Source organism: Brienomyrus brachyistius, chromosome 6 (assembly GCF_023856365.1).
Source record: "Brienomyrus brachyistius isolate T26 chromosome 6, BBRACH_0.4, whole genome shotgun sequence".
NCBI classification, from domain to species: domain Eukaryota; kingdom Metazoa; phylum Chordata; class Actinopteri; order Osteoglossiformes; family Mormyridae; genus Brienomyrus; species Brienomyrus brachyistius.
In genome coordinates this window covers 13,851,707-13,873,224 of record NC_064538.1, presented here as the reverse complement: position 1 = coordinate 13,873,224, position 21,518 = coordinate 13,851,707, and the positions used below count along the sequence as shown (strand labels likewise).

Here is a 21,518-nt window from a genome sequence, read left to right as displayed (position 1 = left end):
CTTAAAACATCCATACAAAACCTTAAAAGCTTCCTTTTTTGTTCTTAGACATTTTCTATGTTGCTCTGGTCAAACATTTTTTTTGTAGAATAGTTGAATTAAAATTTAAGCAAGAAATTCCACATCTAAGAGGAAATACAGAAACACTTTTTATTCAGAGGTGTGTAAAATATTTGCATCGATGGAGGTATAATGGAGTCGAAACAAAACCGAAGGTAATATGCAGAGGAGTATAGGCAGGTGGTCTTTCTGTGTAACTAATACAGCATAGTGTTAGGCAGTTTGGCATCATTCCATTTTCCTGTATGTGTGGAGGGATTATCAAAAACAACACTGGCTAATTATCAGGGGTCAGCAAGGAAATAATATTGCTCTAGCATTAAAGGGTAGATGCTGTACAAAAATAAAATATTTTAAATCTCTGTGGCTTAATATTTTAAAAGGGGTTGTGGGTTCGAATCCATTTTCCATTAAACTCTTCAGCTGTTCTAGGAAAAATATTAATCTGTCCATTCATTCATGTTCAATAGTCCATCCAAATTATCACCACTTACCTAAAAGGCAAAGAAAAATAAACGTGTAAATGAGCAAGTGAAAGGTGTTTCTATAAAGAACTATAAAAAAAAAATCTGTGTTTACTGACTTTAAAATGTTTCTCTCCTTAAATAACTAAAATAGTGAATTCTAGTTAACACATGCAACCCAGTAATCGTGTCCGCAGTTTCTGCATCTATAACAGTTTAACATCGTACTTGACCTACCTGGCCACCGGCTTTGCACATGATATGAAAAATGATCATCTAATAATTCCACAAATAATAATAATAATAATAAAAATAACAATTATTATTATTATTGCTGTTGGCGTTGTTTGGTCTTCGTATGTATGTTTGTTTATACTAGTTTACAGTGTTAAAGAAGACGTGTAGCAGGGAGGGTTTTTTCTTTCAGGTGCAACATCATTTCGCATGTCATGTGCAAACACACATTCCAAAACACATACGTATAACAATATATACACAACATATTGCTGTCTGTGTCGTATACTGTTACAAAATATAGAAATCTCTTTATATTACATTTGATTTACACTCCATTTTTTCATAAATAAGCTATTCCGAGTGTTAAAAATAACTTGGCTGTTGAAGCATTTATATGCATATTTCGTTAATGCGTGTTAGCTATTTATTCCTTAGAATGATAATGGGGCAAATGCAAGTGATTGCGCTCTTCTGGTTTACTTTAATTTTAAAATTAACAAAGTGTAATTTCTTCGTTTCGTGGCCAAAAAAAGGGCAGCATTATGATTTTCCACACTTCGCTCGGAGCCCAGTGCGACACGTCATCCTTTGTGGATGATATGTTCTCCAGGAAAGACCATTTTCTTTGATATGCCAATGGAAAATGGAGCGACTGAGGTAATGATGCAGTCTATCCTACTGGATGCCCACCAGCTGTAACATTGCTGACTGCTCGCCTGCATGCGCCTGTCTGGCTTTTGAGTTTCACAGCAGTGGCTTTCTTGCACTTCCCTTGGACTCAGCAATACTCTGGTGGCTCATGCTCCCATTTCTGCCTAAGAACATGGCCGCCGACTCCTCGCCGCAGGCTGTCGGTTGGCCGCGTGGCTCTACCGTCCCAGAGCAGGCGGGGCTGTCCCTCGGGCCCGCAGCCTCGCAGCTACTCTCCCCCGTCTACCCGCAATTGCCTTTCTGCACTCTGCTAGAAAAGGCACTTCTCTTGGCAGGCAGCTGAACACGTGTCCATTCCGTGTTTGGGGTCACAGCGAGCGCTACACGTTCGAAATGCATATCATTTCATCTGCCAGGTCCTCCTCGTACCTCCTGCTAGAGCGCTCGGACTCCTCATCACTGTAGCCAGCAGAGATGTCCTGCAGCTCGTAGTCCCCTCGGCGGGCGCGGCCCGACCCACCTTCCCCCCCGCCGGCCCCCGGCAGCGTGCCGCTGTTCAGCAGGTGGCTCGCCGCACTCTCCATCTCGTCGATGGTTAGCTCGCATGCGTCTGCGATCTCACGTGTTGCCGCTGTGACAAACATTGGGTCCTTGGCAAACTGGCCCAGCCCCTCGGATATCAAGACCTGCACGATAGCGGGAGAAACGTTAGTTAACAGTCACCTCTGGTCAAACTGCCACCTCCCCATCAGCAACTACCACACAGGCATCCTCCTTTTTAAGCCTTAGTCCTCCTTTATGGACACAGGTGTCCTCCTTTTTAGGATCATGCCGGTGATCACCCTAGCTAGCTCCTACCACCTCCACCTTACCGCCTCCACTAGGCTGCTGGCACTCCCCCTCTTCTGCTCGTACAGGTGGCAGAACTCCATCGGTATCTGCAGGTGTCTTGGTACACGGGTCCTTTGCCGTCGGTCTGAGTCCTCCGTGTACCAGGAGCTCCGGTACACAGACATCTGGCTGCTGCTCCGCCTCCTCTCCCCTCTAGGCCGGTCCACTTGGATCAAAGGGGTGCAGTAGGGAGAATGCTCCTTCTTTATGGGGGTGGCAGGTGGTGTGGCCCAGGAGTAGATCGAGCAGGAGGGGGAGAGTGCTAGGTTCGAGTCCATCCCAGCCACAGCCATCACCTAGAGATGAAAATACAAGCCACAAATCTGTCACAACACCAGCATAGCCTTCACCATGCACGTATCCCGGCAGGCGTCCAGCCTACCTGGTGCTGCATTAGTTGAAGAGGTAAAGCAGTGAGACGTGGAGACAGTGGTATCTCATCTTGACTGTTGAGTCTCCTGAGACACTCAAAACTGAAGGATGGCTTTTGGTGCGCTGAAGAAGAGTTTACAACAAATGTAACGGTATCTCTTTCGATGAATGCCATGTCTCTAAGAATCTATGAACACATAATGCATTCATAACACATTATTAACATGGCTAATAATACTTATAAAAAGGCATAACACATTATAGCCATGTTTATTATGCATTATGAATGCTTTACGAAGCCCTCATCTATAATGCACTTTAGATACCTTTATAATGCAGAACAAACCGACCATTATAATGCACAATGAGGGTATCTGTGGCGAATTTTAGATGGGAGTTAATTGGAGATTAAGAAGTATTATAATCAATTATAATAATTTAATTCCTTATGACTGTCAATAGAAGGTGATGTAATGCTTCATTAATTCTTATACCGACCATTATAATGCATTATGAAGGTACATTATAGATGAGAGCATCACTGGAGCTTATGTAGTTTTATAATCAGCACTATAATACCTTATGACTGTCAATAGAAGATGCTCTAATACTTTATTAATTATTTCTGTACCAGTAAAGCGTGCCGCTCCATAACTATGCCGGATGTGAGAGCTTTTACTGAACATGAACTCAGGGCCTGAACACTGTGCAAATTCAAGCAAGTCTCAATTTGACAATTATTTTGTTTGTTTCACAAACAGGTAGTGTGCTGGGAAAGCTACAGGCTATCCACACTAACCTTGCAATGTCAGAGGAAGCAGTCGTCTCTTTGGCGACTTGCGTGACTCGTGGAAAATAGGGGACTCGTCTTCATGATGGCAATGGGCGCCTGCAGGGTAGTAACCCCTCGGGGTTTCATAATCGTGGTCGCTGTTGCTATGCACCTCTTTACAGGATCTACAAACCACACAAACAGTTTTAGCTCATCACCTTCCCCGTAGTCTCCTTATCTGATTAACGTCTTTCATTTTCTTCCTGCCTCATCAGCTAAAAATCACTACCAATATGAGAAATACATAGTTTTAACACTCCCCTGGGCCTTTTTAAATCACATAATCATCAGGCAGGTAACCTTGACTAATGGCAGGACCAGCAGAATTGAAATGTATAAGTATAGGTATATAAATACAGAGAGTGCTGGTTCCATTTGCCAAACCTGTCGTCGTCACAGAACTCCTCGCCACTGTAATACTCCAGAGAGCAGCAGTCCAGGTCAGAGTAGTCCTCCAAAGAATGGTCCTCTTTGCAGATGGCGGGATGCCAGCCATCCCCCGTATCTGACCTGCGTGTTTAGGGTCAGAGGTCAAACTCTAAGAAAAATAACTAAGAATACAATGAAGGTAAACAAACAGTCTCCTTATAATTAAGTATCGCAAAATTAGTTTTTCATTTCATTTATGCTGGTCAAAATCAACCGACTGGGAGTGGAGCTGTGGCAACTTGGAATTTTAACACAAGAGAGCAGAACACCAATCCCTAACCGCCATTCTGGCTGTAAGGTACCATCAAGCAGTGGAATCGCTCAGAGCTGGGGTGATGCATGGTGCCCCCAGTCTCCTTCTCCGCAGAACAGTCTGATGTGTACCATCAGTACCCTCCAGCTGTCATTTTTTGCCCACATGACCTAGCAGCCACCCCGTTTCCAGGGAAGTCACACCAGTAAACAGATTTTTTTCTGGCTTACTGACTGCATTCCAAGAACAAGCATTTGCCAGTGATTCCCAAGAACTTGTAACCACATACCTCAGATAGGTCTCACAGTAGCGGGTCCTATTCCAGGCAGCAGGCAGAAAACATGTTGATTGGATTGTAATCAGAGAATAAGGGACTCAGAAAAGTAACAATGCAACATGCACTCTGTACAATACCTGATAATATACAGTACTGTGCAAAATATTTAAATTGGTGTAAATTGCTATAAAATGGTGTAAAACCATTTTACTGTAAAATGCCGATGGGATGTGTCCCAGAGCATCGACTAAACCATTAGTTCTCAAACTTTTTGTCTGGAGACCCCAATAACATACGGCAGGAAGCCCTTTCAATATGACTGAATTTTCTTGATTTGTCTCAAAATGAAATAGACCCAGATATGCAATGCTATTGGGAAGCTGGAAAAAGATGCATTAAATACTTCTACTTTCTAGTTACTGTGTTCACAAGATCAAATGTCAATGCAGCTGAAGAGCCAATTCCTCTTTGCTCTTCTTATCACTGGGATACCTCTATTCATCACCAGGTCTGCTGTTACATGCACTACACCTCATCAGAACTGATGCAAGCTATTCAAACAAATAGCACACATACAAGCTACCTTTTTGCATATGATTTCTTGCGTGTGTCATGGTCATTTTTAAAGCAGGAGCCGCGGGCAGGGAACCCATTTGTTGAAGGCCGACGGACCTTGGACCCAGGGAAGCTAGACACGTTGGCATTGTTGAGGTTGGCATTGGTCGATTTTGGGGACTTAAAGCACGAGTTGTTGAGGTGGCTGTAGGGTGGCTTTCCGTGGTTGGGTGGTAGGTGGATCTGAAGAGGGCGTTGTGTTGCTTTGGTCAGATGCATGGAGTTCCTCTGGTCCCCATTGACGTGATTGACATGATTACCAAAAAGTCCCCCGTTCCTCTGTGAGCAGACAGTCTGGTCAAAACAACTCCAACTATCTCTATAAATATTTAGCACCATTAAAACAGCGTTTTTCCTTTGAAACATCAAAAACAATTATCTTCATTAATGAGTTTGACAAAACAAAATACCAAACGACATTGGATTAAACATAATTTGATCTACCAGTCTGATTTAGGCTAACAAACACAACTGTGTGAAATACACTGTACAGACTGTTACCCTATAAATATCCTCATCATCATCAGGATTAAAGTCCACCAGATCTTCATCCTGCAGGTCACATGATATGGCCCGACGGATCTCAGGTCCGATATCATGTAGAGTGCGGAGGCCGGCCTGTGACAGAGACAGAAGCAGCACCTTAAAGGTTTCCTGAGGTGACTACATCTCATGATCAGGCACAATGCAGAACTGAACATCTCTCTGACACAAACAACCTGAAGACGTTATCGTGAGATACCACTACACACAACAATCTCTTATCAGATTCTGATCTGAATCTGAAGGGGTTTTTGCTCTTCTAGCACGCTAATATGCTATGCACACCTTGCATTTTTGGCAATCTACTTCAACTTCTTTGGGTATAAGTGAGAGCGGCTAACAGTAGTTGACAAGAGGACAATGTCTTGTTGCCATTATTGAAAATACAACAACTGAACTCAGCAATCCACTTTTAGGGATAAAATACCTTTAAAATAAAATCTGACGTTATATGTTTTGCCCAACCCCATGGATTAGCATATACAGCGCCCTCCCCCAACCCCACCATTAGAAAATAAACAGAAATGGCACCCACTCACCTGTAGTGCCATGGTTGTGTTCTTGGACGGGTGTCGACCCACAAGGCCCTGCTCCTTGCGTTTCTTAAATTTCCTAAAGTAGTCCTGTATCAGGAAGGTGGCATAGAACTTCCCCACGGTCACCTCGTCATCTGGGTGAACAGACCACACAACCCCGCCCCGCCCGCCATCAGATGAGCCCCCTTGCCCCATTCTCATCTACAGTTGACTGCAGTGATGGAGAGTGTAAGGAAAGCCAGAGGAAAGTCAACGCCGGGTTTTTTGATATGTCGATCTATGTTTAGTCTTCCATGTTTTAAGTTCTTGATTAGTACATGTCAAAACGTATGGAAGGGTAAGAACAGAGGATATTTCAGTATAACAGAAACAAACGGAAATCTCAGAACGTAGAACATAGCAAACGAGGTAGGGAGACTGAGCAAATTAAAGAATCTGAATATCAAATACAAAATAACACATACAACATAAAACATAATATTTCAGACACATATATCAATGCATTCTATTAGTTTCATAAATGATGGAATCCTAAAATATTTTGTTTATACATTGTAAATTTACAGCTAACAGCTACAATGTACTGCTACCCGCTACTCTGCTTTCTCTCCAATCTAAACAAGGTTTTAAAACCCCACATAAGTTACACTGGAGCTTAGGACAGAACTGGAGGGGATGGTGATGCAGCTCTAGATCCCACTAAGCACATGCAAGCAAGCGGAGCCGACCGTGTGGCGTTAACCCCAAAGAGGGCGTTCTTTGAACACCACGGGGGACAGGGCTAAGCCAGAGGTGACACCCGTTCCATACCACCACCTTGAAACAGAATTGCTTCAGAATATTCAGAAGGACAGAGGGCGCACAGACAGGGGTGGAAGCTGCGGAGAAGCTGGGGGGTCGCAGAGAGCTTTCGACACAGAGAGCATGCATGCCGTGAGGTCTGACACGCTACGGACGCAGTGAGCCCACAGAGGCCTCACAGGGACAGGCATGACAGGGCAGATAGACACATGGGCACGCTGTAATCAGAGGACGGGGACGTGACAGAGACCGAACCACGGCGTGAGACACGTCGGCCCTAATCTGTATTTGAAGAAATCAAAACAGGAAAAAGCTCCACCCTCCCCCCCCAAGAAAAGAAAGAGAATACAAGTCCAGCCTGCTTTTTCACAGTAATGCATTGGTGTGAGGATTCTAGTTAATATAAAAAAAGAGATTTATGATCTGGTAGGGTTTTTTCCGAACCTCTGATGAAGTCAGTATCAAGATTAAGCCCACGCCATTCTCTGAGTGTGTCTACTTATGTGTGTGTGTGTGTGTGTGTGTGATAGAAGAGACCAGGCCTCTGGGGAAAGTCGGTTAAGGTCATGTGACTGACCACCAGCTGGGGGAACCACTTGGTCCAGAAGTTTCATACTGGTTCGTTTCCAGATAGTCTTGATGACGGCCCTCAGCTCCTCGTTGGCCTGGTCCAGGTTTCCTGGGAACCCAAACATAGACGTTTTCCAATGGATTCGGAGGAAATCCAGATCTACAATTATTGACAAGATTAGCCAAGAGCTGGAAGCAGACCAGGACATTTGTTATACGGAGCCGAATCTCATGGATGTTCAGGGGAAGTGAAGTGCACAGCACGCTTTTGTGGCTTTCGGTAACTGATGTTTAGCATTGCTTTGTGATGCATCATAAAATACCATCCACAAAAAATGCTCTCTCTGTTACGCGTATATTATCATTTCACATACAACTGATCACATCCTCGCCCATGGGGCTTTTTGGTGGAGAATATGACCTCAGATCTGAACGGTGGTGAGTCAATTAAATGATAATATATTATGTTTCAAACTGTATTATACAGTTATGTTCCATCTTTCCGAGACAGTGGTTGGGAGCCACGGCATCTCCTACCACATAGCATTCAGTTACCTTCAGTCTTGATCTTCAGAGCTGTCCGCACCAAGGCAAACAACGTTGCGTTGAACATGACCGTCCCATCGCTGTTTAAAGGCATGTTCATGGCAACCAGTCTCTGAAGTAAGATGGTATTGGGGTCATGTGACAAATAATCACATCAAGTAGCAGAAGCTAGGAGCTGTGCTACTGACGAGCATCACACACATGACATCACACGCCTGACATCACACGCATGACATCGCACGCCTGACGTCACATTGCTGCACACTCTTCAGGTACAGCTGTCCTTTCTTTCGGTCATGCAGCTGAATGAGTGCAGCTGTATGAAGAGGTGTTCTATTAGCTTTCATCCAGCAGCGACTGAAACATTTAAAGTTGCTAAGACTGTGAGAGCAGTTTTCAGCATTTATGCAGCACAGCTGACTGATATCCGATTTCACTGAATTGTCACAATGCTCACGATCATTTCCTGTGTCTATCAGTAATTTTAGCAAAGAAATAAATATGCTTAAAACACCCATGACTTCTGAATAGGCAACTGTGTGCCTGTATGTGGTGACATTTACAATCTTCATGGCATTCTGCAAAAAGCCCCTGCAAAAATCAGTAATCCTTCAAAAAGGGAAAAAATATTAATTTGCCTGAAGATCCATCATAACAGACGCATAACAAAAACATAAATGCGTGTCAATGTGTACAGATGTGTGTGTGTGTGTGTGTGTGTGGATTATGTTTATATTACATTGTGGGATCCAAATGTTCCCTACAATGTAATAAAAACCCGACATTTAGACATTGCGGGGACCAAATGTCAGGTTCCCACAAAGATCTGTGAATGCAATCAAAAAACTAAAAATGCCAAATGTCTTGTATTTTGTTTGGTCACTTATGGTTGAGGTTAAGGCTGAGTAAGGGTTAAGGTCGTCATGTTAGGATTAGAGTTTTCCCCACAGAATTGAAAGGAGTGGAGTCCCCACAAAGATATAAATAGAAACCTGGGTGTGTCTGTGTGTGTGTTTGTGTGTGTGACCCACCTTGCAGGCCACTCGATGGGGGCACAGCTTGCCAAATCCCAGGGGGGGCTGGATGCGACGCAGGAGCGTCACCACGTCCAGATGTTTGATTCTTCCTCTGTGGGGAGGGAATACCCACTCAGCCAAGAGCTAGAAGGGCTGCACACCCGAAAACAGACACAGCCTGCTGTAGTTACACTCACTTTGCTTCTGGGTCATACTCAGACCAGATCCTCTTAAACTCATCCAGATGGTGAGGACCAAGGATTGACCAATCACGAGTCAGATAGTCAAAGTTGTCCATGATGACAGCAACAAATAAATTAATGATCTGCAAGAAACAGGAACACAGATATTCTTAGGAGATTTGTTACGTTACAGTAATATTTGAATCTGCCAGGATTTACAGTTATTATTTGGTTTCCACTATCTTGTGTGTTTACATCTCTGAGTGTGATGCGGCAGACTTGAGTCAGGTCTGTAAATAGGCTTGCGAGAGAGAGTCTGTCTCATCAGAAAGTGTGCTCCGAATATTCTGGGCATGATATCAGCAAGTCACTGGGGACAGTCAGTCACACCCATGCAGTATTAACACTAACCATGAGAAATAATTACCCAGATCAGAAATGAGAAGTTCTGAAACCTCTGCTTACAGGTGAAAGAAATGTCGCCCAGGCTGTACACGGGGCCTGAGAACACATACATCAGATTAAGGAGTGACCACAAACCAGGAAGGCGCAGAGCATGTAGAAGCTGATGAAGTAGATGATGGCAAAGCTGCTTCCGCAGGTCCTTTCCTCCCCGGGGTTGTAGTCTGACTCTGGGTCGCACAGTTTCCCGTGCAGACAAGCCAGCATGATCTCCTGCCAGGCCTCCCCAGTGGCACACCTGGGACAGGGGAGGGCGTCTTCACATGGAGAGCGCACTCGGTGCACAGGCCGAAAGCGCGTTATGTACCTTTCACTTTATATGAACTGTGTGGCACATCTCTGGTCTTTTTTTAGTTTAACTTTCCATTCCATATTTATTACATATTTATTATAGTGTTACTTTATTGCTTTCACTGTTTTGAGTTGCCCACCTTCAATTTCACATTGTACAATCTGACTGAATACCCTGCATGCGTCAAGTAAAACGTTTAAATCCTGTCCGGCCGATGAGGAAAAACATACGTTTGAAAATACAAACCTAAAGAGCAGGAGGACAGCCTGAGGAAATGTCTGGAAGTTGTTGTTTCGGTTGATTTGTGTGCCATCCACCATGGCGATCTTCCCAAACACCTGGAGAGTGAATGCAGCACTGCAGTAGGACATTGCGTAGTGTTCTATAGTCAGTGACCTAAGGGGCAGAGACCTGGCTGCCATTTACCTGCATCCCGATGACGGCGTAGATGAAGAACAGCATGGCTATGAGGAGCGCGACGTAGGGTAAGGCCTACAGACATGAAAAGTCAAAACGGTATCTCAGGCATAAGAAAACAGGATGTGAAACAACCGCTTTCTAAGAAAAAAACGCTTAACATTTAACTGGAGTTGAATTTCTACCAGAAACTGTTTTTGAATTATCCTGTGTGTGTGTGTGTGTGTGTGTGTGGTGATAATTGAATGTCTAGTTGTGTGGATTCCAAGACGCTCTTGCTGATGTCCGGATGTGGTACTATGTGACCATGGCCTCTGACCTGGAAGGACTTGACAAACGTCCAAAGGAGCGTCCGAATGCCCTCTCCTCTGCTCAAAAGCTTGACCAGTCGCATGACCCGGAAGAGGCGAAAGAAGGTGATGGAGATCCTGGCACTGTCCTCGGTGTTCTGGAGAAGGTGGTGAGGTGTGAGCATGTGCACAGGGCTGGGAGAAGGGTGGTAGGGGGGGCGCTAGAGAGAACTGGTAGTGCTTTAATACCCAGCGTGTGTCACACAGGATCACGACTCAGGCACCCTGGGAACGTCGCCTGCTGCTCCGTTCCACCTTGCATCCTTAATGACAGACTGTCAGCCAGCGCTAAAGTGGTAATACCACAGCACATCATACAGAGTGCTAAAAATATACCATTTGCTCAGTGTACCCTTATTTCTGTGGATACCAATAAAGTTAAACAGCTAATAAATTAGCTGATATATTTCTACTATAGCTCATTGCAAGTGAATAGGTAAAAATAAATAAATAGTTCGGTAAATAGTTTAGTAGTCCATGAATCAGTAAATGTTACTACTATGTGCCTGTAGTGACTATTTTAAAGCACTACCAAGTGTCGCCAACAGGTGGAGCGGGGGGCTGACAGGCTGGGCAGCATGCCATTGACCCGGCCATACTTGCCTGTGCCGTACAGTACAAGCATGGTTTCTTCGGTCCTGAGATAACACATGCAGCAGTGATGTCACACCCGGCCCTCGGGAGTGGGGGGGGGGTGGCGGGGGGGGGGGGGGGGGGGGGGGGGAGTGGCCATGCACTAGTGAGAGTGACCTGCATGTGGCCTTCACAGGGAAGGACCAAGCGCACTGCAGGCCTCTAACAGAAGAACTCAGGGGCGTCACATTTCCCTCCAGAGTAACACGGCAAATAAAGGCAGTGGTACGAAAAAAAAAAGGCAAAATTAAAAGAAGAACTTCAATATAACAGAATACAAATCAGGGACTTTTCGGAGCAAACGATGGAGAAATTAACGTGAAAATAAAACCAAGTGGAGGCAGATGGGCGTGGCACCGCACAGAGCATCTTACCCCTGCCTCCACCTCCACCATGACAGTGTCTGTTGGCTTTAACATCAAAGAGCTGCATTAACTACCCAAACATGGCACTGTCACCATGCTTCATCTATACGAATCACCGCACATCCGGCCTAAGAAGTGACACACACAGACAGACGCAGACACAAAACATCATGAGTGGACACCCTACAATACACATATTCACATGTATATTTGGTATATACATTGAACATATATATCATATAGATGCTTGTTCATACAGAAAACATGAACATAATAACTGAACTAAATCAAAAGTCAAGGAATAGCGTACATACTATGTGTGCAAGATTTTAAAATGCTTCTGCAACACAATCTGTCCAGTCCAAGCAGCTTCTTAGGCGTCTGATGTGTGGTCCTAAGCACTAGGGAATGTCATACTGTAATTCGCAAGGCGCTACGAGAAATGTCACCAAATCAACAACTGTCTAATTAAAAACAACCAAAGATCCTAGTGCTCAAATGTAAGCGAACTCAAAATGCAAGTCTGCATCTCCATGGCGTTAATGAGGCATGCTTCCAGCATCGCATTCATCAAGCAAGGACACAAGGCATCTGAATGGCAAAGAAGCTTTGTACCCCCGGTTTTAGAAAGTCATGCATTTCAGAGGAGGGGTCTCCTTCTCAGACGCCGCATCACGGCTGGACCATGCACCTAAGACTACACACCTGTTCCCTAACGAGCTCCTCACTCGGAAGCTAACGGCGCTTTACAGCAGGGAACAGAACAAAACACAAAGCATAACAAGTCTAAATGCACGGCATCAAAGTGCTCGGTTTCCTGCGAGACGACAAAAGGAGTCACACAAACCAAAATAACAAGGTTGGGCGCATTATTTCCAATAGTGTCCTTAGAAAAGGATGGGCAACACCCCCCCCCCACACACCCCCCAAGACAGTTAAAGCTGTGTACTATTAAGAACAATGAACTTCTTCTTCAAAAATTACTCTGAACCAGAGTTATTACTGTTAACAAAAACTGAAGGGAAAAACATTTTCATAAACTGAAATAGAATATGACACGAAAATAAATTTAAAAACTTTAAACACTTCTTCCAAACCTAACTGGAATAAAATAAAAAGAAATGTCAAATACTTTCCGTTACTGTTTTCAAATATTATTTAGCTGAAGCAATGATTTGATTACCTTTATCATTAATTATATGAGGAACATGTTTTGCTCATTCTGAGAACATTAGTACGTAATGTGCACTGTGTATTAATCTAGGATTCTCTAAAGATCAGAAACAACTTTCAGTCTATTCCGAGAAATAAAATTACCAAAACCGAATGATATAAAAATGAAACGGAAATATATGTTTAAGATATATTAGCTAATAAATCGAAACGATAACAACACTGATCCGAACTGATGGTCCAGAAGTTGCACAAACTAAAAAATGTCAGGCAAACCGCTAATAAAAATACAGATTATATTTTATGGCTTCCAACGTGGAAAAACTGGAAAGAAACAAAACAGGTGAAATGTTCGGACTGACAATAGAAAATAAGAAGATATGGGACAGCTCCCAGTGAGGGGGGTGAGTGGTGGTTTGGGAACAGTGTTAAGCTGCTGAGAAACTAAGGAAAAGATAACATAACCCTTTTGTTTATCAATCAGGCGCGACCTAGTAGAGAACAATCAGAGACCAGGTGTGTCCCATGCCAAGGGTGTCCCAATGTAGCCCCTGCCGCCTCTTCTAGTGTTCAGCAAAGTAAGAGCTAATGAGGCAAATAACCGCCCTGATACGTAGTAGTTCCGCTGGGTTGACTTGCTCAATGGCATCTACTGAAAGGTTCACTCCAAACAAATGCTCATTAGTTACAGCTCTGTAGCTCAGGAAAGCAATAACACCACACACCCACATAGAGATAGACACACATCTAGAGGGGACATCAGTAAAAGGTCATCAGAGGTTTTATCTGGCTGGAAAATCAAACTGAAGAAGTTGCTTTCTTATCTGATGCAGCATCACAGTTTTCACTAAGCAGCATGTCAGCATGGTTCATTGCAACTTTGCAACTGTGCCATTGTTCTCAAATGAACACACAATCTAAACAACAAAATTCCTCCCAAACATAACAGAGGATTCACTTAGGCGTTTCACTGGAATAAAATATCCACACAGGTATAGAGAATCTGATAACTGTCAATGTGTGGGCTTGTTGACTGATGAGTACAATGGAGCTACGTTTCCACAATGTCTTGCTTATCATTGTAATTAAGTAACCATCAAGGAACAATCATGGGCCTGTATCGTGAAGCAAGATGTGTTGGTTAGCTCGATAACTCATCAAATTTAAGATACCCCAGTTTAAATGGACTTTATCTGCGCTCAAATTAGATTTAGCCCAGACTACCTTAAATCTGTTATCCAACTAAGCAAGAAATCCTGCTTTATGATACAGACTGGCCTTCCAAAGCAACACAGCACTGATGGTGTTACACTAACACTGTGGTCTGGGTAATTTAATTAACGTAACCACAAAAGGTCAAAAATGCAGATAAATTAGTACATGCCTTTGTAACTTCCAGACTGGAGTACTGTAACGCCCTCCTTTCCTTTCTGGCTGCCCGTCTGGATCCTTACATAAACTTCAGCTGATACAGAATGCAGCAGCCAGAGTTCTAACAAACACTAAAAAATTTGATCGCATTACACCTTGTATCTTATCCTCCCTGCTATTGACCTCTAAAGCAATGAATGGCCTTGCACCAGAATACCTTAGTGACCTGCTGACCTCATACAACCCTCCGCGCTTGCTTCATTCTCAAGGCACAGGATATCTCCTAGTACCCAGGGTAGAAAGAGCTACGGCAGGCTGCAGAGCTTTCTCCTATAGAGCTGGTCTTCCTCCCGATGTGCGGGTTTCAGGCTCACTCAATATTCAAGTCTAGACTAAAAACACACCTGTTTAGTTTAGCGTATAGGGACACTAGTTCTAGCTCTAGCTAACTCCTCACTCTCAGTTAGATCTATAGTGTGAGGTGTAGAGCTGGGTGGGGATCGGTGCCATTGGCTTTGGATAAACTGGACTGTCAGTGCTGCCACTCTAGCTTCACAATCCCTTGTGGAACTGGAGTGCTGACACTTCAGGGACTCCCCATGCCGGCATTCCCACGTGCCTCTCCCTCCTACTTATGCTGCCATTGACATATCTGCCAGAGCTTGCACTTTGCACTTCATATTGCACTCACCTACCTGTTAGCACTGCCTATAGTTTCCCCTGCTTTGACTAACTGCACATTTAATTTCCCCTACTCCTCCAGGCGGATGTCGCCTGGAGACCTCAATCTATCAAGATGTCCAGCACACCCTGCTACATGTGACGTTGCCACTACCCATGACGTCCCTGCATCCAGCTCACCGTTCTGCCTGTGTCATCTTCCATGTGTGACTCGCTGCCTTATTTCTGGTTGCCTGGCGATTGGAAGGAGAGTCGGCACCGGCTTGTCATCACCTCCCTGCTCCCCGGTTGTGTCTCAAATCTTATGATTTGGATAGTATGACTTGGCACTTAACCGTCTCTCCTATTTGACTCTCACTGCCACCCCCTGGAGGCCGGGCTCCCCCTTTGAGTCTGGTCCCTCCCAAGGTTTCTTCCTTGCCACTGTCGCCTATGGCTTACTCAATGGGGCATTTGGGTGGGGATGCTGTAAAGCGCTTTGAGGCGATGTAATGTTGTGATAATGACTATACTAAAATTAATTTGTTTGTTGTTTGTTGTCAAAGTGAACCATTTTTTAAATTCAGTATGTTGAAACTTGCTACTTGTCAACACCGTCAAACAGTGGCTCAGTAAAATAAGCTTGAGGAGCCTGCAATGTCCAACCCTAACTGTTTCTAAGACATACATTAGACTGCTGACATGCTAGAGATGATAACTACCTTTTGTAATCTGAGGAGATAATGATTTCATCAGAAAAGTTCACAAATCAATGACAAATCTTAAACATGACGCAATCGAACATAAATAAATGACATAAGACACTAAAACGACAAAAAGACATACAAAGTAACACCGAGGACTTCACACTTTAAAAATCCTTATCTAGAAGTATAATCAAATCAAATGAATAAATTATTAAACAACCCTTTTATTAGATTTAAAAAGTGCTTCTTCTCATTGTCTATAAATAAGAATCAGTACATACGCATAAAAGTGACAGACAGGAAAGATTAGGATTCCGCCATTACAAATAAAAATCACCACAAACATTTCAGACACTATAAACACACAATAATCGGCATAAAATCGGTCTTGCAATAATCATCTTATAATAAAGAGGTTTATACAGGTCAAATACCACATATAATTTACATGACCTGGTGCATTTAACATATTAACACATTTGGATAAACTGAACTGTCAAATTATGGGTATTGGCAGTCATATTGCACAACATGCTTTTAACCTGGTTCAGCAGGCATGTAGTACAGTGGAAAGGTACTCCTCATATTAGCCTCTTCACCCCTATGATTTTGATGTTACTGCAAGACCTCTGCTGGAGTAGAGAGGCTACAGGACACACGTGAAGATGGTTACTTACATTCACTTCTGTGATGGCGATGTCAACGACGCTACCAACAACGATTAAGGCATCGAAAGTGTTCCATGCATCAGCGAAATAGTGCTGTCAGGGTTAAGCCACGGAACAAGAGGATGAGAGAAAGGAAGAGAGAGGCAGCAGGGAAAGGAAAAGAGAACAGGAAATCAAAAACCAGGCAGGAATTTAGTGAACGTTGATGCATCTGTGAAAACGGCTACATTCTCTCAAGAATGAGGCAAAAAGACTCAGGAGTAGATTTCTGGCATGGATGTAGGGATGGGAAGTGACCCCTCACAGACACAGTCCTCCCAATACCTCACATCTTCAGTCAGATGGCCTGTACGCTGGCAGAGGAGCAAAAACACAAGGTTTCCAGTAACATAGCAGAACACTGTTTTGGATGGGGGTGAGACAGGTGGAGGAACCAGGTGGAGGGTGGTTGACTGACCTCATTGAGCAGAGTGTACGCTATGCTGCCAATCACCACCAACATGTCAAATACATTTCAGATGCTAACAAAATATTGACAAAGTATGTGTGTGTGTGTGTGTGTGGGGGGGGGGGGGCAGGACATCATGGAACAGAAAACGGAAGCAGGGAGGAATATTTGGCAGAGCATCAATTCACTTTCCACGAATCCACAGTAATTCTTCCCAATATTTGCTTTTTGTAAGAACTTTTTTAATGCTTAAAGAAAGTGTAAAACCTTAATAAACACTGACAGAGAACGAAAAGAATACAGTCATCGGAAGAATTGCTGGCAACTTTCATGAAAATGAGTAACGTAAATATACACATAATGATTTGAATGTTCTGCTGAAACACTTTTGAAATCTGTATACTTTTATCATTGTTTTGTTAAAACATTTTGAGTAATTCAGTAATACAATAATGTTCGTTCTGTTGGTTTTTTTTTTAGGTTTGCGTGCGTGCATGTGTGTGTCTGTGTGTGTGTGTCTGTCTGTCTGTGTGTTTGTGTGTGTTTGTGTGTGTCTGTCTGTGTGTGTGTCTGTATGTGTCTGTGTGTTTGTGTGTGCTGTCCGACTTGTGTAGGTTGATGACCATCTGCCTCTTTACATCAGATTTTTTAATATTTTTGTAGGCCCAGCCTTCGGTCACTCAGAGCCACTGGATGCAAGCACCACCAAAAATCTAATTTTTCCGCTAAAATCAGCAGTAATTTTGCCCTCAACATACTTGGAGAAAACTAATTAGTAAGGCAATAAGGCAAACCTGACCATTGAGATAAACTGAAAGAGTTCATGGGTTACAATTTCATACAGAAATTAAACAGAAATGCATTAGAATGGGTGCTGTTTGACTGTAATTGTAATTGTGTTTGACTTGCCCGGGCAAGTACGACGTCAGTAGTCGTTGCCTGAAAAATGCTCAATCGTCAGTTACAGTGGATATAAAAAGAGCACAATTATGCAACCAGCTTGATTTTTTTTTAATAATTTGTTTATTTTTCATTTGAATTGTACAGGCTGTAGGCCGCATTAAAAGTGGGAAAAGTTTTTAAATGATTTATTGTGGTCTAATTTTTTTACATCAGAAAAACCAGGCATTTTCTGGGGTTTGTAAACTTTTTATATCCACTGTAGTTACTAGTTCCAGGCATGTTCTGGGCTTGTCTGGGCAAGAATGATCTGCTGCATGCTCATATTAATAAGCCCAATATCAATAAGTCATACTATGATTCACACTTTTCAGCAAGCATGTTTTAATCACCGCCAGTATCAAGCAGGACATCGCTTCAGACAGTTCCCAAACAGCCGCCCAAATTCGACAAGCCAAAGCACATCACTGCATGGCAGATCTGGCTGGACCAGAATCACATGTCCTGTTTCGCACTCTTGATATTCATGACGAACGGCTGGGAAATTCAGTGAACAAGCGGTCTGAAGATCCAGACTTTTGTACTGCGGAACACTTTGTCAGTACAGTGAAGGTGATTAATGAGACAGCTGTGCGAGGCGTCAAACTAATAACTGACTTCCCCACATGAATTACTACAGATTCCGTGCAGCATGGTGCCCTTCTGCAAGAAGCTAAACAGTTTTTACAAACGTTATCCTGACTATCTGAAAAAGATACTGAATGCTTGATTGTTTGTAATCCCACTAAACTATATCAAACTGCCCAGGCTTGTTACTTTAACAAGCTGTATTGTATTACACTTATGCTAGTATTAAAATGCACGTGCTGAATAAATGTCTTTTTATTAGTGTATCTTTGCTGAGTGTGAAAACATCAAAGAGTAGTAGTTGTAATAAAAAAAAACTTGTGCCAAAAAATAGCTAATTTTACGAAACACAGAGCTTTATATATTCAACGGCTTTGAGTGACCCCAGAATAGGCGTACTAAAATAGTTTTAAAATATTTTCTAATCAAGCACATTTAAATTCATGGGAAAAACTTCAATTTGTAAAGTTCCGGACTTTAGGTTTTTCTGCACAACCATACCGACGTGCGTTCCACTTCCATTCTCCAGACGTGGCTGTCTATCTGCTGCAGCCAGGTGTTACGTAGGCGTCCCCTTGGCCTGGTCCAGCCGCTCAGGTCCTCAGCAAGGAGGATCCTGTGAGCCAGTTCACCCTCAGGGAATCACACCACAGGGCTGTGCGGCTGGACCTGATGCTCCCACACATGCAGGAAATGTGCCTCATTCGAGACTCCCTGAGCAACCGCGGTACCCAAGAATTCTCTGAAGACACACGGTACCAAAGGAGTCCAGTGTTCATATCAGGTCACTGGATAGTGTCCATGTCTCGCAGCCATACAGCAAGAGAGGACTCTAAAGAATTGGTCAATATGGGCACTGTTTATTTTATGAATCATTTTTCTCAATTTTTATGTAGGGTGCCAGTAATTCTCAAGATGACTGTATGTGATACACACAGTGAAATCCCGCTTCTCTGTCTCTTTTGCCAGATTATGTTGTTTTATACTTCTAAAAAACTCAGATTATTATTCAAGATATTGCCTGCTGCATGCTCATATTAATAAGCCCAATATCAATAAGTGATACTATGATTCACATTGTACCTATTAGACTTTGCTGAAGATAATCCATGACCAAAAGATACAGTAGAGCAAAGCTCAACATCTTAACATAACATACATCAAGGCTCAGCACACTGGCACCAAGAACAAACACAGTGACCACATACCCTTGGTTTAAAGGCAATTAACTTGAGAGCCATCTCCACCGTGAAGACGCCGGTGAAGACCATATTGAGAATGTCCATGGCATAGTTAAAATGAGGGGACTGGCCATGGTGCTGAATTGGAAGGAAAAAATAAGAATGACTTTAGGTGATGCACAGGTGAGATCATGTGTGAAGGATAACTATCTGCCAAAAGCAGGAGTCATTGTTCCACCAAACATCTCTATTCTGAAAGCATTCATTTGGAGATACCGCAAAAAGATATGTCAGCCTGGCAGTCGAGAGAGCATTTTTTTGACACAGATGACAGCAACCGGATATCAGTTAACATGGGTAACTAGAGGCATGTCAACTGTACAGGAAGATGGAAGGAGACCTCACCTGTATGGCGAGGCAGAGTGTGTTCAGGATGATGAGCACAAACATGACGTACTCGAAGCCGGTGGAGTTTACCACATACCAGAACTTGTACTGGTATGGGTTCTTGGGAATATATCTCCGCAGTGGACGTGCCTTCAGGGCGTACTCCACACACTGCCGCTGTAGAACCGGTAAACATGAAGAACCCAACCCGTCATGGGGCTGGCCCTCACTCACACTAGGTATACCAAACACTTTTTAAAACTGTTCCATATATTCAGATCCCATCGATGCCTGATCCCAGCCATTCTGCCTGAACACTTCACTTGAAGCTCACATCTATAATGTATAACCTACACCTGTCTCCTTCACTGCTACACCCTGCTCCATTCACAACACACCATTGAACTGAATCTATATTGCTTGCACTTTACATGCACTTACAGACACTGTAGATTGTGTCTGTAAATAAGATGTATTTTATATTGTATTTAATCTGTACTGTTTTGTTCTATTGTATCGTAATGTACCAGAGAGACACCAACTGCTGGAAACAAATTCCTTGTGGGTGCCACACACACACACTTGGTCAATAAACCTGATTCTGATTCTAATGTACTATAGATACCTTCATAATGCAATTTAATAGCTGGTATAAGAATTAATGAACTATTATAGCATCATCTTTTGACAGTCGTAAGACATTATAGTGTTGACTATATTACTTCATAAGCTCCAATGAAGCTCTCATATATAATGCACTATATATACCATCATAATGCATTTTAATGGTTTGTATAGGAGTGAAGGATGCATTAGTGCATTATAGACGAGAGTTTCATAAAGCATTTATAATATGTAATAAACATGGCTATAATGTGTTATGCCTTTTTATAGATATTCATAGCCATGTCTTCGGTGATGTGCACGAGGCTGCAGGCCCGCGATACACTAGAGTACAACGGCACTACTTCCCGTATGTTATTGCTTTTATACAACAGTTCATCGAGTAGCATTTATAAGGTAACAGTAACATGATACCGTATATATTGTTTACTTATTTAAACATTAACCGGCCTACGCAAAAAAAAAAGAAATATTTCCCGTCAGCGAAAGTGAGACTGGCTATCGCGTCCGAAAGTTCCGCATACCCGGAAAATAAAATCCATAACCGATATAATTTAGTGTTATCGTCGGTACCAGCTTATTAGCGGAATAACTTTGCATTGTAAATTTACTTCAAAGTCAATAACAGGAACATTTATTAAGCGATCCTTAAAAGGAAAGCGGTAAAACACCGTGCAAGAATAAACACACACTAAGCCTCTACGGAGACAAAAGTGGAAATAGCCAGTAGACACAGACTGCAACAAGTTATATTCCGGTTACTAATTTTCGGTTTGGAAGCTTATAAAAATTTAAAAGTTGCGTCAAAGGAAATCCAACAAAACGAATACTTATGAATCTTTACTCTCAATTTCGCCTACGTTCATTTTCGAAACAGGTGGAAATGCGGGCAGGTTCTCAAAAGTAGTGACGTGCGAATCACGAACGAACGTGCCTTTTCGAACGAATCTTTAAAGTAAATTGAACGAACCAATTCAC

General features: G+C 42.9%; 1 protein-coding gene across 7 annotated transcripts in view; it reads right to left on the bottom strand.

Moving 5' to 3' along the window:
• Positions 1 to 136: 136 nt before the first annotated feature.
• LOC125745203 (voltage-dependent L-type calcium channel subunit alpha-1D-like) overlaps positions 137 to 21,518 on the bottom strand; it is a 75,406-nt gene continuing 54,024 nt past the window's right edge. For 3 of the 7 annotated variants that reach the window (XM_049017791.1, XM_049017792.1, XM_049017797.1), the window contains 21 exons: positions 19,935 to 20,093; positions 19,557 to 19,667; positions 16,383 to 16,466; positions 11,804 to 11,839; positions 10,766 to 10,894; positions 10,456 to 10,521; positions 10,276 to 10,367; positions 9,816 to 9,975; positions 9,291 to 9,418; positions 9,109 to 9,205; positions 8,087 to 8,189; positions 7,539 to 7,640; positions 6,164 to 6,294; positions 5,583 to 5,699; positions 5,050 to 5,360; positions 4,479 to 4,505; positions 3,892 to 4,017; positions 3,475 to 3,632; positions 2,686 to 2,798; positions 2,285 to 2,599; positions 137 to 2,098 (listed from right to left, as the gene is read on the bottom strand). In XM_049017791.1, coding sequence (XP_048873748.1) covers positions 1,793 to 2,098; positions 2,285 to 2,599; positions 2,686 to 2,798; positions 3,475 to 3,632; positions 3,892 to 4,017; positions 4,479 to 4,505; positions 5,050 to 5,360; positions 5,583 to 5,699; positions 6,164 to 6,294; positions 7,539 to 7,640; positions 8,087 to 8,189; positions 9,109 to 9,205; positions 9,291 to 9,418; positions 9,816 to 9,975; positions 10,276 to 10,367; positions 10,456 to 10,521; positions 10,766 to 10,894; positions 11,804 to 11,839; positions 16,383 to 16,466; positions 19,557 to 19,667; positions 19,935 to 20,093 — 2,871 coding nt within the window. In that variant the 3' untranslated portion in view covers positions 137 to 1,792. Of the gene's footprint in view, positions 2,099 to 2,284; positions 2,600 to 2,685; positions 2,799 to 3,474; positions 3,633 to 3,891; positions 4,018 to 4,478; positions 4,506 to 5,046; positions 5,361 to 5,582; positions 5,700 to 6,163; positions 6,295 to 7,538; positions 7,641 to 8,086; positions 8,190 to 9,108; positions 9,206 to 9,290; positions 9,419 to 9,815; positions 9,976 to 10,275; positions 10,368 to 10,455; positions 10,522 to 10,765; positions 10,895 to 11,803; positions 11,840 to 16,382; positions 16,467 to 19,556; positions 19,668 to 19,934; positions 20,094 to 21,518 lie in introns of those variants that run through there. The other 4 variants (XM_049017795.1, XM_049017796.1, XM_049017793.1 and 1 more) reach the window with 4 other exon arrangements.